The 18,959-nt window shown below is 41.3% G+C and overlaps 1 protein-coding gene across 1 annotated transcript in view; it reads right to left on the reverse strand.

Moving 5' to 3' along the window:
* The window catches only part of DNAH10 (dynein axonemal heavy chain 10), a 156,841-nt gene that overhangs the window by 97,771 nt on the left and 40,111 nt on the right, over positions 1–18,959 (reverse strand). The window contains exons 14-22 of the mRNA XM_083150976.1: positions 17,719–17,892; positions 15,158–15,327; positions 14,287–14,438; positions 13,626–13,787; positions 11,860–12,067; positions 11,516–11,672; positions 7,234–7,710; positions 3,549–3,707; positions 448–564 (exon numbers count right to left, since the gene is read on the reverse strand). Coding sequence (XP_083007102.1) covers positions 448–564; positions 3,549–3,707; positions 7,234–7,710; positions 11,516–11,672; positions 11,860–12,067; positions 13,626–13,787; positions 14,287–14,438; positions 15,158–15,327; positions 17,719–17,892 — 1,776 coding nt within the window. The remainder of the gene's footprint in view (positions 1–447; positions 565–3,548; positions 3,708–7,233; positions 7,711–11,515; positions 11,673–11,859; positions 12,068–13,625; positions 13,788–14,286; positions 14,439–15,157; positions 15,328–17,718; positions 17,893–18,959) is intronic.

Consider the following 18,959-nt stretch of genomic DNA (forward strand, 5'->3'; position numbering starts at 1 on the left):
CGCTGCAGTGCCACTCTTACATGAGCCATGTGTTTGTGCCACACTCTTGTGTGGCTTAGCATAGTTATCCAGCTACTTCGGGGGCAACCTTTTGCCCTAAAAACAATATTGTGAGGTGGGAGGTGTTCAGAATAGACTGGAAATGAGTGGAAATTAATGTTATTGAGGTTAATATAGCGTAGGAGCAAAAAAAACAAACCCAAATTCTGCGATTTTAGCCGTTTTTATGCTTTTTTTTTAACAAAAAATCCAAACACAAAACACTTAGGAGGTGTTTTGCCAAAACCCATTAGAACCCAAAACCTCAAGGTAATCAGAACCCAAAACCCGAAAAGTGGCCGGTGCACATCCCTAGCATTTATATCACCAAACACACCACCGTAAAACACATATTTTTTAAAACAGTACCTGGTCTTAGAAATACATACAGTATTGCATTATAATCACCTGGGTGAATGTCCTTTTCACTTTTCCAAGACTGCGATCCACCTGCTTTGATTCCTGAAACAAATCTTTCCAGATGTGTGTTATGCTCTCTGACAAACCTTTCTCTTCTTCATTAAACTAAATAGGAAATAAACATTATTTGGATTATACTGTATCAAAGATAATGCAAATAATACAGTTTGCAATGAATAGTACACTTATGGAAATTCAGTAACTAAACTAATTGCTGCAAGATTTGAAATCATGATCATGGGACCCGCTCATTAAATCTGCACTGCATTGGGTCCCGTTCATTAGATATGCACGGAGCGGGACCAGCTCAGCATACACTACTGCCTGGGTCACCCTTGCTCTCCCTTCTGTGGATAAATGTGAGCTGCAGCCCTCCGTCCCTCTTCGCAGTGGCCGCCCTGTCCCCATCCTGCCTGTGCAGCACCAGGAGTCCGCCATCCTGCCTGCCATCGCTGTGTGCACCGTATTGTGCTATTTTCGCCATCATTGGCAGCGAGCCCCTGAGGCGTTGAATACGCTGAATGGCAGGGCTGGTGGCGAATCTACCTGAAGGGGGAAGCACATTCAATGCAGGCAAAACCATGACAGTGTAAGCTGCCCCTGCGCTCGCCGCAGCATTGAATATGGCACATAGAGGTAAGAGGGCCCTGCTCGCAAGCTTACAATCTATAGGGAAATAGGAAGGATACATAAGTATAGGCACTATTTATAGCATAGCTGTCCCAACAGATTACAAGGAACAGTCCTGAAGGAATGTAGCTTTTGAAGGTTATGTCAGTGGATCAGGAATTTGAAAGGCTTGTATGAAGAGGCGAGTTTTTAAAAAATGTTTGAAAGTTTGGAGGCTAAAGGAGAGTCTTGCTGTGCATGGGAGGGCATTCCATGGGGTGGGTGCTGCCTGACAAAAGTCCTGCAATTGTGAGTGGGAGTGAGTAATGATGTGAATGAGAGATGCAGATCTTGTGCAGAGCAGACAGGTCGAGTTGGGAGATATTTTAAGATAAGCAAAGAGAGATATGTTAGTGTAGCTTGCTTAGTAGCTTTATATGTTAGTAGAAGTATTTTATATTAAAAGAAGTATAATATGGGCAACCAATGGAGGGACTGATAGACCGGATCAGCGGATGACAAACAACTTGCTAGAAAGATTATCCTTGCAGCTGAATTCAAAATGAATTGTAGTGGTAATAGTCTTTACATGGGAAGACCCATAAGGATACTATTGCAATAATCAATGCAGGAGATAATGAGTGTATGGATTCGAGTTTCTGCAGTGTAAGATATGGTTGTATTTTGGATATGTTTTTAGATGTATGTAACATGATTTAGAGACAGATTAAATGTGTGGAACAAAGGACAGATCAGAGTCAAGGGTGACACCTAGGCAGCAAGCTTGTAGGGTAGGGTGGATAGTCGAATTGTCAACAGTTATGGTGAGGTTGGTTATTACTCTTGGCTGGCGCAAATATAAATCTTGGCTGGCAGGGATATAACTCTTGGCTAGCGGGGATATAAATTTGCTTTGGAAATGTTGAGTTTAAGGTGTCGAGATGACATCCAAGATGCAATGTTAGAAAGGCAGTCAGTGACACGGTCCAATACAGGAGGATAGATAAATTATATCATCAGCGTACAAATGATATTGAAATCCAAAGGAGCTGATTCGTTTACCAAAAGATGAGGTATATATTGAGAAAAGCAGAGGACCTAAGCCTTGCGGTAATCCAACTAACAGAGGTAGCAAAGAGGAGGTGGAGTCAGAGAAGTGAACAGTGAAAGAGTCATTAGATAGGTAGGATGAGAACCAAGAAAGGGCTGTGTCCTGATAACCTATTGATTGCAGTGTGTGTATGAGAAGAGAGTTATCAACAGTGTCAAATGCAGCACAGAGAATCAAAAGTGATGAATGGCCTTTTGATCTGGCAGTGGCCAGATCATTCACTACTGTGGTAAGTGCTGTATCTGTGGAGTGTTGGGAACTAAAGCCTGATTGAAGTGGGTCCAATAAGTTGTAAGAGTTGAGAAACTGAGTGAGGTGATTGTATGCAAGTTTCTCAAGTAGCTTGGAGAGGCATGGGAGCCGAGAGATGGGACGGTAATTAAAGAGAATTTGGTTCAGAATTGTGTTTTTTCCGAATGAGAGTGATCACTGCATGCTTGAGCAGAGACTGAAATATACACGGGAAGGAGACCTGACACCTCAGATCAGGAGGAGGAGGCCTCGCGCTGGATATTGGATGGAGTAGGAGGCCCAGCACAGAACTAGTGCAGTCGGAGGTACATGCACTATAACTGTGGGGGGAGGGGGATTAATGGCTGTCACTAAATGTTCAGACCCCTACCCTCTCTCCACTACAACCCCCCTACTACAACAACCCTCTATTCTAAACGCTCTTCAAAACCTCCTCTCCTCCTCTACAACCCTCCTCTTTCCAACTCTTTAACCCCCCTCTCCTACTTTATTGCCCCTCCTAATCTAACCCCCATCTCCTGCTCTACACCCCCCTCCTACTCTAACCCCCATATGTTCCAAGTCTGTCCCAGCAGCATCATAAAAAGAAAAGATTAACAAAAGAATGAACCTGATAGAGAATGCCTTAATACTTTGGGAACTTGAAAATATGATTAATAGAGACTACCAGGGTATAGCCAACATTCAAATTACTTTAATATGTAAGTGCCAGGCACGCTGTATCACTGCCTGTACTGCAGTATTCCTTTGTTCAACAGAGATAGAAGAAAAAAATTAATATTTTGTAAAGTGGTGCCATTTTATACCCTCTATGGAATTAAAAGTAAAATTAATTAAGAAATTTTTATTAGAGATGTGCAGGTTAGGATTAACTCAGCTCTTATAGCCAAATGAAATGTCATTTTATTAATTAAATTAAGGTTGGATTTTTTTGATTGGTTACCGGCTGTCAAGTGTTTAGGATAGCCAATAAGATCCCACTTTGAGATCCACGTAAATCCAGTAAAAACCCGCACATCTCTAATTTTTATGTTTTTCAAATGTTCTAGTTGTTCCCTACATCTAGAATGACGTTGTTATATTAAGTGCCATTAATATTCCTGTAACTTTCACTCACCTCAATATTGTACATTGCCAACGTTCGGTATCTCTCTTGGATATCTTGAATTCGCAGTTCGACCATTAGAGACATATCTCTAATGTCTGCAATGGTGGCAAGTACAAATTTGAGATCTTCAAGTGTATCTGGAGTGCGCATAAGGTTTAGAGACAGGTTCTACAATACAGAAAAGCTTCCAAAGGTTAGCTACTGTATGAAATATAAATAAAAAGACCTAAAACATAAGCCATGAACAGTGTAGGTTTAGATATACATCACTATTATTTTATAGCTTCTGTATATAAGAAAACTTCAAAAGAAATTACGGTCACAAAATAGTAAACAAAGAGTTCAGGAATGGAAATTTACAAACAATATTTTTATTTTCAATAAAGTGAAGGTACTATTTATTGTTTATAAAATGTTCCTTTAGATCTGACATAGTTGGTAAGACCAATCCTTACAGAGGGCTCATTTTATAATGGCTCATTTTAACCTCTGATAAGTAGAATTCAGTATTTAACATTTACTCCTAGGACTACTGTACATCCATTACAAGTTTTGTTATTTTGAATATAAGGCATTAATTACGTTATATTTAATCCAACGTTGAGCTTAAAACTTAAAAAAAATGTGCAATAGTTGTGTGAATGTGAGCAGAATTGTATATCATATTTAAGTAAAAAAAATACTTTGCCCATAAGTAATTATGTAATTTATTACTTGCAATCAAATGAGTATGAAATAATTACAAATATGTTCCTAATTTTATAGGGGAATTCAATTGTTTTATAAGGCCTGTTACTTAATGGGCCCTGATGGAGCAAAAGTATTGTTCTGGGCACCTACTAATAAATCCACTTGTTGGTCCATAAGTAACAGCCACCGGGAGAACAATTCAATTGCTCCCATATACTTATTTTCAAAGTTAGCTGCAAACCTTGTGAATTCTGTACAACTCTAAAAATAAAAAATAAAAAAAATGGACAAAAACCTTTAGTGGCACTCACTTTGGGGCAGGATTCTCTAAACCAGAAATGCGGTAAAAACCCCGTTATCTGGGTTTTTACCGCATTTCTGAATTTTCTAACCCCCCTCCACAGTGTCAGCGCTGCGGAGAGAATCGCCAGCAAAAGCTTGTGATTCCCTGCAGAAGCCTATGGGCTCCTTACAGCAGCGCTTTCATCCCTTCCAGCATGCCCTGCAGACGGCTCCGGCACTCTGCGCATGCGGACTCTCAGGTCTCAGACCCGGAAGTTCAGCGCCGTGGCCGCATCACAATGGACAGCTCTTATCGCAAGAGCTGTCCCTTGCGTTAATAAGCGCATATGTTAGAGCATATGCGTTCATTAAGAATGCGGTGCCCGGTGATACAGGACAGTGGATGTTAGAACATCCTCATAGAGTTAGGAAAAATAAACAGAAAAATATATATATTAGAATAGATATAGGCAACAATCACTAAAAAATAAAACCAAACTACTGCCAAGTTTTGTCTCCCTGTATTGTTCCTTTGTATGGCGCTGCGAAACACTTGTGGTGCCTTATAAATAAAATTATAATAATAATAATACTGTAATGGCTTCATGAAGCATGAATTATCATGTGTAATATCACTGCGTACAAATATCATGTGTATCTTTGTTTCCTCCAGAATGCCCCAGTTTGTATATGCCATATCACATGGACCACTTGAGACATCAGATACAAGGATACCAAGTTACCAATACCAATACTGACACACAAAATCATGAAGTCAGTAGTGTGGTTTTATTTTTCATTTTTTATAGATTGTTGTCTATATCTATTCTATTTTTTCCGGTACTCTTTACCTAGAAGGGCGCCCACGATTTTGATCGTGGGCATCGTTAGTAAAAAATCGTGAACATTGCGGGCATCGCATGCACTAAAAAATTGCATGCGATGCGACCGACGCGATGCCCGCGATTTCCAATAGGGAACAATGTTAAATGTCCCAATTGACCCGATTTTCCTGTTCAATGTCTCAATTGACCCGATTTTTCCATAGGAAACAATGTTAAATTGCCCACAGAGGCCAAATAGGCACCCTGAAGTGTGAAATGGCCCCCACAATTGTTAACGCCACCCCACGATCAACGTGAACCCAAAGCGTGGCGAGCGCAGCGAGCCTGCGAGGGGCGGCGGTACGCGTCCTATGACCTTTTCATACCCCCACTATCCATCTCGGCGTGGAGTTGAGAATAGAAAGTGTGGCGAGCGCAGCGAGCCACCGAGCCCGAAGCGTGGTGAGCGTAGCGAGCCCCGCGAGGGGACGCGGACAGCTGTGAAGCCCGCGAGGGGACGCGTATACCTGTGAAGGTGTCTGCGTCCGCTCGCCACACTTTCTATTCTCAACTCCACGCCGACGTGGATAGTGGGGGTATGAAAAGGTCGTAAGACGCGTACCGCCGCCCCTCGCGGGCTCGCTGCGCTCGCCACGCTTCGGGTTGATGTTGATCGTGGGGTGGCGTTAACAATTGTGGGGGCCATTTCACACTTCAGGGTGCCTATTTGGCCTCTGTGCCCCATTTAACATTGTTTCCTATGGAAAAATCTGGTCAATTGAGACATTGAACAGGAAAATCGGGTCAATTGGGACATTTAACATTGTTCCCTATGGGAAATCGCGGGCATCGCGTCGGTTGCATCGCACCCGATTTTTTAGTGCATGCGATGGTCGCGATGGGCGCCCTTCTAGGTAAAGAGTACCTTTTTTCCTGTTTATTCTTACCAACTCTACGAGGATCTCCTATAGAGTGAGCACCACTGGCCCATACGCACTGGTCGACTTTGAGCTGAATGTCGCTCAAAACAGCATGTTTGAGCAGCTTTCAGCTCAAAGCCACCCAGTGTCTATCCCTCGGCGATGAGTGCTGTTGCGCGCTCCCACATCATCGCCGGGAAAGCCTTTCATCTGCTGCTGATACCAGCAGATGAGCGGTTTTGAGGACGGCTTTGCATAACACTGCACTATGCAAAGCCGTTCGCGCCCCTGCAGACGGCACCGGGCAGGGGGAAACCCGCTCTGTGAGTATGCACTGAACGGCTTCCCCCCCCCCCCCCAGCGTTAAATGCGATCATCGCTTTCCATACAGTGCCCAGTGTGTATGGACCTTAAGGGTTTTCAAACTTTTTTTGATAGTTTATATTTGGTGTTGTGTTATGTGACACATTTGAGATCATTTCTATTTATGAGTGCGCAGCTGTATTTATTGTTGTTTTATATTTCGGAGAGATCTTTAATAGAATAAATTTGTTAATTTATTTTTCATTTTTCAAATGCTCTGGAAATTCCTACAAACATATGAAAAAAAAATCTTAATACACACACATATACTGTATATATATATATGTACAGGCAAAACAGGCTGGCACTCCACAATGAAGAACGGTTTACTTGCCCAGGTGCCCTCCGGGGTGCATAAAAGGGCCATAGGTATATAGGACAGATGTGGCGGCACCCACAGGACATACAAGAGAAAAGAATCACTACCACTCAGGGGTTCTTTGTCCAAAGTTTCAGTTGTGAGACTTTTATCAAGAACTTTTTCTCTTGTATGTACTGTGCCACCGCAACTATTTTATATATCTATATATATATATCTATAGATATATAGATATATATATATAGATATATATAAAAAATTGAGAATTTCATGTAAAATAAAATATGCGCACATACTTCCAGTTCATCCCTGAGACTGTGGAGCTCCTCCCGTGCAGACTCATTCAGAAGGTGACCAAGTGAGTTTACCCATGCCCTTGCGTTCTCCTGTACTGTGTAGACTAAAGGTCCCAAGTGCAGCCTAATACATTGTTCATCTTTAATTAAAGGCTGTTGTGTAACCTCTTCAGCTAGCCTGCTATAAAACTGCAACTTCTCATCATATGTTACGCAGGATGGCTTTCTGGCAGCAAACTTTTCCAAGACAATAGCTTTATCCATTTTCCATAGAGGCCGGTATCTCTTCCACCTGTTCAGGTACTTCATGAGAGACGTGAGGATCTTGTGCATGTTCTGGTTGATAATCACAGCTTGTTCTGTGATTTGAGGGTTCTGATAAATATCACTATAGAAATTGTAGAGGACAGGTTCACCTTCCTCTGTTTTTTGAGGAGGGCAGAGAATGCAGGTTCCATGCATCCAACGTACAAAACTCTGAAAGGAGAATAAATTGGTCACACGAAATGCAATCCTACATACCATCTATTTCTAAGAAAAATAGGTGAAATACACTAAACTAGGTATTTTGAACAAGACTGATAAATAAGATGAGTAACAATCCAGCAATGCATTACACTTTACAACTTTCCAACCAATTGTCTGGAACAACAGGACAATGCAGAAATTGCAATTGTAATTAAAAAAAGAGGAGGGAAAGAAGAATGCACATCACTAATGCTGTGTACACACGGTGAGATTCCCTTTCTATTCGACTTTAAGATTCGAGTGCTATGCAATCTTTGCTAACTCTGCACTATTCACATACAATTCATACAATCTACATCCGATTTGCACTATATAGTCATTGCTGCCCTGTCTATCTGGGTTTCCATTTGTGCTGTCACTGGAGCGTGCATCGGGATCTCAAGGTAAAAAACATGTGCGATCTGCATACAATTTTGACTATATAGTCAAAATCTACAGTAATGTCAAATCTCAATGTGTGTACATTAGTGGTATATTCAATTAGCTGCAAGATTTTCACTGTAATTTTTTTCCACGGACCTCGCACCTGATTTTGGTCTACCTAGAGGGGATTTGTCTTTAAAAATCAGCATGCAGTCACCTGCAGGCTGCCAATGCAGTATGGGAGGAGGGCTACAGGGTTATGGGCAGGTTTATGGGTAGGGTAGTATAGTGTAGTGCAATGTGTATAATTAGAGGTAGTGCAGTATATTTGAAGAACGGTACAGGTGAGAGGCAGTATATTGCAGTGTGCGCAGGGAGTGGGTGCAGGTGAGCGGTAGTGTAGTGCAGTGTGTGAGATGTGGGTGAATGTGAGCGCCAGTTTAGTGCAGCAGGTGCAGGTGAGCGGTGGTGCTCTTTTCAGGAATTATAGTATTAGGAGGCGACCTGAACTGGACTTTAGACCCCTCCCAGGACGCATCCTCATGCACCCCCAATTACTCTAAATCCAATTATATAAAAGTTAAGAAATTATTCCACGATCTCCAATTAGTTGACACCTGGAAAATTACCCTCAGATCGTGATTACACCTATTACTCTAGTCACACAAGAGATACTCTCGACTTGATTACATCTTCCTAAGCCATAGACATCTTCCCCTGATAGTTGACACCTCAATAGGACCTATATCATGGTCAGACCTTGCCCCGGTCTTTATGACAATTACTAGCTCTTCAGGCCCAACAGATCAATGGACTTGGCGTCTGAATGAATCCTTATTATCTGATGAGTTTTACAAGTCTGAAATAGCCAAGGCCATGAAGGAATATTTTACAATAAATGATTCAGACGAAATTTCAAAAATAACTTTATGGGAAGCCCACAAATGCGTCATAAGGGGTAAGCTTATACAGCTTGGAAGCCTTCAGAAAACAACAAAAAAATGCCCAGATCAAAAAAAATCAGCTCTCTTGAAGTGGCACATAAAGCATCCCTGTCTGTGTTAGAGTTCACTGAACTAATCGAGGCCCTCACCCAACTTCAACCTCTTGAGGAATGGTCCTCACGCACTACAGACAATGGGCACTAGATGGTCTTTTTAGGGTAGGTCAACTAGTCCAAACCACAGGTGTCAAACAATTTGCTGACATCCGCTTGAAGTGGGAAATCCCTTCCAGAGACTTCTGGAAATATCTACAAGTGCGACACTTCTTGAATACCAGTAATAGGGCCAAACTAGATTCTAGAGAACTTAAACAGTTTGAAAGGATGTCCGTTGCCCCTTTGGACCCTGGACACACAATCTCTTCTCTATACAAATTACTCCAGAAAGCGGTACTTGTGTATTATCACAGCGCCAGCAAAATTGGACGCAAATCGCATGCGATTTAGCGCCCGATTTTCAGCTGATTTTCCGCCGATTTGCATGCTATTCCATCCTTGCACACCCCCACTATCCAAGTTAGCCTGAAGTGTGGCGAGCGGACGCGGTACGCGTCCTCCCAACCTGTTTATACCCTCACTATCCACGTCGGTGTGGAGTTGATTTTATAAATAGTGGCGAGCTCAGCAAGCCACCGGGCCCGAAGCGCGTCGAGCCCCGCGAGGGGATGCGGAAACCGATCCAGAAGTGTGGCGAGCGCAGCGAGCCCCGCGAGGGGACACGGATTACTTGACGTGTATTAAGCGTCCGCTCGCCACGCTTCTGGATCATTTTCCACATTCGCTCGCCACCCTTCGGGCTCGTGGTTTGCTGCGCTTGCCACGCTTTATAAATTATACTCCACGCTGACAGGGATAGTGGGGGTATGAACAGGTCGGGAGGACGCGTATAGCGTCCGCTCGCCACACTTTGGGCTGACTTGGATAGTGGGGGTGTACAAGACTGGAATAGCATGCAAATAGGCAGGAAATTGCGGGAAATCAGCCGAATATTGGCCGCTAAATCACATCGCGGATCGAATCGGCCGCTAAATCGTATGGGATATCGTATGCGATTTAGCTTAAATCGGGCACCGTGATAATACACAATTGCCCAGAAAGCAAAAACCTCCCTATTTTCACCCAAAAATGGGAAAGAAACTTAGGTATATCACTAACCCCCAAAAATTGGGAGACCATCTTCCTTAAACCCCATAGAAGCTCTTTGCATCCAAGTAAGGGAGACACAATATAAAGTGTTAATGAGGTGGTACATGTGCCCATCTGTACTGCATGCTATCTCACCCTCTATATCCCCCTCTTGTTGGAGATGCAGAAAAGCTACTGGCACGATGCTCCATGTTTGGTGGGACTGCTCTGCACTTAAAGCCTACTGGGCAGACATAATAGAAACCACACAAGAGATTCTGAAGGCCCCCGTACCCAATGACCCAGCCTTTTGGCTGATCAATCATTCGACTATGACACTATCGGCCCATAAGACCTTGTTGCTATGACATCTAGCAAACGCTGCCCAGGCAGTGATTCCCTCATTGTGGAAATCCTCTAAACCACCCATGTGGAAATTTTGGTTCTCTAAAAGAGATCACTATCAAAATATGGAAGATGCTCTTCTCACCTCAAAACACAAACTGGTGGACTTTGCGTAAGTCTGGCTCCCCTGGATAGAGTATAAATCCTCTGAGGTTTACAAACACTTTTTGTTCTCAGACCTTGGAGTTGTAGCAGTTTCATCATAAAGGAAATGCCACATGGCTCTTAGCAATTTTATTCTCGGACAATGGTCACCCTTAACATCCTCCCCCTCCCATCTCTTCTTCTACCTACCCTTTCCTTTCCTACCCCACCTCTCTATCCTCCCTTTCTTCCTAGTTTTACATGTTGAGGAATATATTAATATACAGTAACAGTTTATGTAATTATTCAGAACTATAAGACTACTAGTGATTCATCCAAAACGGACTGGTAATTTACCATTAATATGTTCACATTTCACTGTATAGACATGTTGTAACATTTATTTGATTATACTCAATAAAAACAGAATTTACAAAAACAATATGGATTTTACAATATGGATTTTAGGAAAAATTGGACTTGGCCTAGAGGTTCTCAAAAAAAGAAAGCAAAGCAAGTATAGAAACAGCAGAACTTTGCTTTTTGTACATGTGCCCAAGTTCCCCTCCCTACAACCGCACTCTGCACTGATGGTATAATTTAAATATAATCCAAAATAAATTCTGAAAGCAGGTTATCCAGGCTGATGAAGGAACGTATTGGCTAGTGAAGACATCTTGTACTGGATTTAATGGCAGGAATGGTTAGTAAGATTTTGATTTTCTTTACAAAATAACAATGGCTATTACTCTTATTGCGGAATGTTTGCATTACCTTTGTCGTCTCAAGACACCCTTTGTAGCACTGAACAATCAACTTGAAAATTTCATTGAAATTAGGATGAAGTATTATTTCTGGAACCGATAGAATAGTTTCCACTTGAAAAAGAGGAAGATCTCCGAGGATTGCGGCATTAAAAGCTTGGAAATTCCTATTTGAATTGGAATAAAATAAAATTAGCCGAGTTTACTGAGACAGCTTCATAATGTCACTTTACAGATTGAACCCAATAGAATACAGCCTTCATTAATCACTTATTAAATGTATGAATACCTTTCTCTGTGTTGCTATATGTATGCAATTATTTGTTAAATCGGGAAAGCAAATGTTTTACTTACTTTAGTACCATCTTTGTCAATGTGTTGTAAATTCTGCTTTCCCAGTAAGCATAATAAGGAGCCATCTTGGGATTTTTTCCACTGTTTGTATTCACCACAAGACCTTCAATTTTTGTTATTATAGACTCAATTGCAGTATATTTTCTGACCATAATTTCAATGTCCTTATTACGTTCATTCTCTATGTATTCAAAGAATTCATTGACGCCTAAAGAAATGTTGAAGGATAGAAATCACAAAACTAGATGGAACTTGTGGTGGTAACTGCTGACCACATTAAAAATTATTTTTTACAGAAGTGCTTGAAGTGAGCAACTGTATGAGCAGCTGCTGTCTGGACTCTCCACCTCTAAAGGAATCCAAAATGGCTGACTGGGCTGTAGCACCAGCTTACAGCCTCAGGCAGCCACCAGTCTGACTGCATCCAGCACAGTCAAGCGGTGTCTGTGAGCTGCGCCAGGTAGCTGAGGCTAGCGCCGAACTAGGTGACCGATGAGCAGGCAAAAATGAGCTGCCAGCAATTTAGTGGAGGACACGGCTGGCATGGACGGCACTACTAGAGGCCACAGCTCTCCAGTGCGAGTGGAACTCGGTCCGAAAGAGAGGAGCAGGAATCACCAGATACTGGAGAGAAGCAGCAGAAAGGTGCAGTCAGCCTACAGACATACACTGGAACACCAGGATGGCAGGATGCCCTGGTAAGGTGCCCCAAAAGTGGCAAGGTTGCAGCAGCTGGAAAGAAGCACGTCCACTCCTCTTGTCAGCCAAGCCACGTCCCCTCTGCTCTGGAGATTTATGACAGCACAAGAGTCAGCAGCTGACAGAATATCTGTTAATAACTCAGAATAAAGCTGGCCATACATCAGAAAGATCGATCTTAAGAGTGATTGCGCTCATGATTGTGTACAATTTCCCTTGAAATCCCAGGCAGTCCTTGGTGGTTTTTGGACACACAATCTACACACAATCGATCATACCATCAATCATACAATCCATCTACTGCATGATTGTGTACACAAGATGTGCACACAATCTGCATACAATCCATCTTACAATCAGTCATACAATCCATCTGCTGATTGATTGTATGATTATGTACATAAGATGTGCACACAATCTGCATACAATCCATCTTACAATCAGTTGAGATTGTATGATTGGGTACAATATCTTTCTGATGTATGGCCACCTAACTCTGCTGTACTGTACCTAGATTTGCAATCTCTGTGGGAAAGGAGTAATGTAAAACAAAGAAAAGAGATAAAAAGGATATTTGTGGTCTTTAAGACCACCCCTCATGATGCCATAGCAATATATAGGCAATAAGTGACAAAATACAGTAACATACATACTTTGGGGTTGGTGATTTGTGATAGACACTACATTGTCCATAAATTCATATTTATGAAATGTAAAACCTATCTATTAGAAAACATTGCTGTTCAGCAGGTGACCCTGAGGAAGTTTGATGAAAAACACTTAAGTGGTTTCCCAACATGGGACTGCACACACTGAGACCACTAATTCTGTAACACTTTACATGATCTTTTATAATACAATTACACTTGTTAAAAGAAAAATATATATACAGTGAGTTGCAGCAAAAAATAAAAAAAGCTCAAGAAGCAGTAGTGGGTACTGTAATTAATCAATACCGTTAGCTGTAGATACATAAACCTGATATTTTCAGGAGACAGGTCAATAATCTGCCAGCAAGATACAAGCACAGCATGCTATTTATTGTCAGGGTTTTTAAACTAATATACCTGGGAGTTCTGTTGACTTCTTTGTTAGAAATTTAAAGAGGTTTGCAGATTCAATAGCCGACAGTTTGCAATCTATGTCATTTGTGTTCTTATGGATTTTATGTACCAAGGCTTCAAACTTCGAAACAGCCTGCCCGCTTCGAGTGATATAGTCTTCAATGCCTTAAAAAAACAATGATAAATAGTTTGCTTTAATGTGATGAAGGATATACTGGTGCTGTCATTAGGTGAAGCATAAGATGGAAGTGGCCATATGTGAACTCCTAAAATCATCGAAAATGCTACAGACTTTAATGCCATTAGTCGCAATCCTTTAAAGCAGTGAGTGAAAACAATACATTTAATCAAGGACAGAGACATATATGTATGTTATTACATATCAGCATTCAGCAGACATTTCAACTACACAAAAAAAGAACTAAAACCACTAAAAAACAAATCAGACATTTAGGGGGTTATTCTGGTTCACTCCTTCTGGCAAATTCCTTCTTAAGCCCCGTACACACGGGGGGGGGGGGGGGGGGGGGAGATATATTGCTCAGCAATATATTGCTAGCAATACAGTGCTGAGCAATATATTGTCACATGCCTCCCATCAATGAGGTATTATACAAAATGATGTGGAAACCAAAAACAAAGAGGTTAATGTGAAGTTAGTTACCTAATGAGTTCCAATTCAGTCTTCTATATCCAGATCGAAAAACCTTTAATAGGTCTCGAATGTGGTTATTAAGCAGTTGTGTTTCAGCTTCATTAAGTGACTCCATGAGTTTCTCATAAGAACCCAGAATTTGTTTCATGCCATCAATGTACCTATAAAAGTGTGTAACATTGTCATAAATTAGAGACCAATTTTAAAAGCCTAAATGTGGCCCAGGATGCAATATCTACTGTAATTAACCAAGCCCACAATGAAAAAAACAATGCCACGTAATTTAACTAATAACATTATCACATACAGATGTAGCCACGCTCATCTATCCCCAATTGGGATGGCTTGCTCCCAGTTGTCAAACCTAATTCCCATCTGTGGCATGGAATTGCCAGACTGCGATACCTCTGCTCTATGTCTCTCTATGAGCCGCAAGAGCAAATTAGATGCAGGCGAATGGCGACAGGATTGCACAAAATCGCCACAGGAGTCACACGTGGCGGTTGGCGTGGGATAGATTAGCACGGCTTCATTTGTACTATGCTGAAGAGGATAGTTAACATCTAAAAGGTAAACTCATGTACTCAATTTATTTATTATTTATTTACAGGTTCTTATATAGCGCAGCAGATTCCGTTGCGCTTTACAATAGTAGACAGTGATAAAACAAACTGGGTAACAACATACAGACTTGGAGGTAGGAGGGCCCTGCTGCAAGCTTACAATCTATAGACATACTACTCAACATATATATTATATACAAGTATAAAACGGTAATAGCTATTATTATTTTTATTTTTTATGAGCATATTTCTCAAGTTTTTCCAAACAGCAGAGGCCGCAACATATGAATGGCTGCAATACTGTAAAACGACACAACCTTAAGTACTTGTCTTCTTGTAGTGCTACATTTCTTTGCAATTCACCAACTGAGAAGCCCAGCTGCTCCATGTGTTTTGTTTCCATTATAATTTCTTTCAGTTCAGGGGCAAAATTCACCTCGTAATGGACATTTTTATAATCTGTGTCAGCTTTCAGTTGGTCTACATCCTGCAAAAATCAAAAGGTCCTTATTATTGTTTTAAAAATAATAACATAAACAGACATGCGTTTTTCCATGAGCGATTCAGTCTGAAGCTGTTGCCTACAGATTGGCAGGACAACCCACAGCTTAGTTCTAGTTATTATCACTTTATAGGATGAATGACTGGTTAGCAGAAGACTGGAATCTGGAAGAAATGTTTTTATTTTAATATTTCACAAAATTGTTCACTATATACAACATCACCATGTTATGGTTTGACTTTCAGGCGTCCTAGATAGACAAAAATAGGGGAGGAAAGGACAGGGAAGAAACCAAGTTAAGATAACAACAAAGGAGCGGTTAAATGCAGACATAAACCCTACGAAATAACAGGACTTCCCTTTTGCCAGATGGGTATCATTCCAGGAATAGAGTCCTCCTGTTTGTACAGCTGAAATCCTATTGTATATATATGCCTCCCATAAATCAGGGCTTAGAATCTTGTACGGGATGATATTTATCTTTAATAAATATCCCTATTTTACATTACACCTTAATTTTATTTTACTTTGTGATTGACACTTAAAGAAACCTTGATATACTGTTCCAGCATTCATAACTGCGAGTTGGGGTATGCCTGTCTTGAACTCTTGAAATACAAAGAAACCTTTATATGCATGCTCTTTACCTTACACTGTGAGTTGGGTTATGACAAACTATACCGCTGTATTTTCTCTTTTTTGATTCTCTGCCCTTATTGGAGGATACATATGAGAATGTGCAAACAGGAGGACTCAATCCCTGGGATGACACCCATCTGCCATAAGGAAAGTTTTTGTATTGTTTAGCCATGTACATCCTATACATTCATAGTGATTTTCAATAAATAAGGTAAAAAAGACATTTCATGTGTGTAATATTCTCTATTTCTTTCTAATTTCTTGCCAAGATAGAGCAGGTAAACCACGGCTTCCCCTCACAGCTATCAGACTGCACCTCATAATCCGTCATACTGTACCAACATCAGTTGTAAGATTGTGGGGCTCGCAGAAATATGGTCAAGCATTGAGTTGTGATCAGCTTTCTGATTTTAAGGGGCATATCAACATGAGGAAAAAGTGCACTGCAAATTTACTAAAGGTTCTAAATATGGATGAGAAGAGGTATAGTTTTCCAAGGGCCATATTCCCCTTGGTATGTGTAGGTTTAATGTTATTACTGGCACATATAGGCATTGTTTTGTATATGTATGATCCTACTGTGTTGTAAATGCATTGATATGCTCTGGGTGGCTGCACATGCACTATACACTGGGTTGAAATAACTTGTTGTCTTTGTATCTGTTTCTAAAACAGAAAAATGGGGGTGTTGCCAATAGCAACCAGATTCTGCCCTTTTTTTTTTAGAATGCAATAGAAAAATGATAGCTAGAATCGAAATTTTTGCTATGGGTAACCACACTATTTGTCTGTTTCAGAGACTGTAGTAAATCTACCCCTAGCTGTCTCGCTTGGCCGGGGATTAGTTGTATGATTATGTTCATAAGTTTTAGAAGAATAAAAACCAAAATATGATTTTGGTACTCTCCATAAAGCCCCTAGCAAGAATCGACAGGGATACTGTTGCCGGGAGCGCACTCCCGCGACCAGCCCGGCAGCTTCCCAGTAAACAGCTGTGTCCCCCTGCGGCTTCTCCTAGCAGTATCTCCTTTTCATCAGCAAACCAACATTTGAGGTAAAGACAGTACCATCCTTACCAAGTCCTGCAATTCCAGGATCTTTTCCGTTCTAGTGTACTGAATTCCAGCCCCAGAAACAGAGTACTGAAATTGTGCCTACTCCCAGGCTAAAAGAAAAATACTGAGCCCAGGAAGTGGGGGGAGTGGTGTGTGTGTGTGTGTGTGTGTGCGGGGGGGCACTTTTCTTTTAGTGCCCTATAGGTACCTATACACGGTGCATGAACTCTGTGCTTTTAGTAATAGATTGCATTGTATCTAGTACAAAATGCATACAATGTGCTACAGCGCTGTGCTTTTTGTACTAGATATGATGCAAACTAATACTAAAAGCATGGGCTGCACAGACTTTGTGCTGTGCGTGAGAGCGCGCATCGCACCTGAAAAACCAACCGTGTATGGGCACGTAATGGTGCTCCGTACTTTTTGTACTAGATTGCTTTGCATCCAGTACAAAAAGCATGTGATGTGCTACAGCAGCGTGCTTTTTGCCCTAGATGCCATGCGATCTACTTTAAAAAGTATGGGCTGCACATACATTTACTTTTTGTGCTGTGCGATGTGATCTTATTGCATGGGGAAAAAAAAACCCTAATGTTTGGGGACCATAGCTCCTGGTGAAGGCTCAGACACTTACCTAAGGTGAAGGCAGTGTAAAAAATAAAACAAAACTTGTACTTACCATGTCAGATAAATTCAAGTGCGCATGGTTAAGAGCTGGCACATGCGTGTTAATAAGTAAACTTCTTTTCAGCAGTGAGTGCAGGATCTGATCTGTACTCTCTTTCCAGGCTTCATATTTTTTATCCTCATATGCCTTCATTCTTCTTGCCACATCCAAATACTTTGCCTTCGCCTGAGACAGGACACAAACAAATACAAAGTAAGACCAGTTTGCAAGTGTCTTCTGATGGGATGGTGATGGTGGGGAATATATGATAAATATTTAGAGAATATAGGCTTCTTCTGAGTTTAGCGCAAAGGGAAATAAACACATTCATTTACACCTGGAGCAAACCATGGTACAATGAAACAAGTGCAGGGTAAATACTGACTGCTTTTGTATGTAGCTCACACATACTGGACAGCTTTATTTTTATACTTCACAAGTTGGCTAGAATATGCCCTTCTGCATCTTTCTGCACATTTTACTTCTGCTACACCACCAGAATATGAACACACCCCTCTACATCTCTCTGATCATTTTACTTCTGCTCCACTACCAGAGTATGAACACACCCCTCTACAGCTCTCTGATCATTTTACTTCAGCTCCACCACCAGAGTATGAACACACCCCTCTACATCTCTCTGATCATTTTACTTCAGCTCCACCACCAGAGTATGAACACACCCCTCTACATCTCTCTGATCATTTTACTTCTGCTCCACCACCAGAGTATGAACACACCCCTCTACAGTTCTCTGATCATTTTACTTCAGCTCCACCACCAGAGTATGAACACACCCCTCTACATCTCTCTGATCATTTTACTTCTGCAACACCACCAGAATATGAACACACCCCTCTACATCTCTCTGATCATATTCCTTCTGCTCCACCACCAGAGTATGAACACACCCCTCTACAACTCTCTGATCATTTTACTTCTGCTCCACCACCAGAGTATGAACACACCCCTCTACAACTCTCTGATCATTTTACTTTTGCTCCACCACCAGAGTATGAACACACCCCTCTACAACTCTCTGATCATTTTGCTTCTGCTCCACCACCAGAGTATGAACACACCCCTCTACATCTCTCTGATCATTTTACTTCTACTTTTTTTCCTTGTTCCCATTTCAAAGACAGATACATAATGAGCAAGTAATATATGATATAAAGGGGTTTCCATTTTTTTTGGGGGGGGGGGGGGTCATTAATGCATGAGGAACAGGGGTGTCAGAGAATTATAGAGGA

Source organism: Crinia signifera, chromosome 1 (genome assembly GCF_055691185.1).
Source record: "Crinia signifera chromosome 1, ASM5569118v1, whole genome shotgun sequence".
Lineage (NCBI taxonomy): Eukaryota > Metazoa > Chordata > Amphibia > Anura > Myobatrachidae > Crinia > Crinia signifera.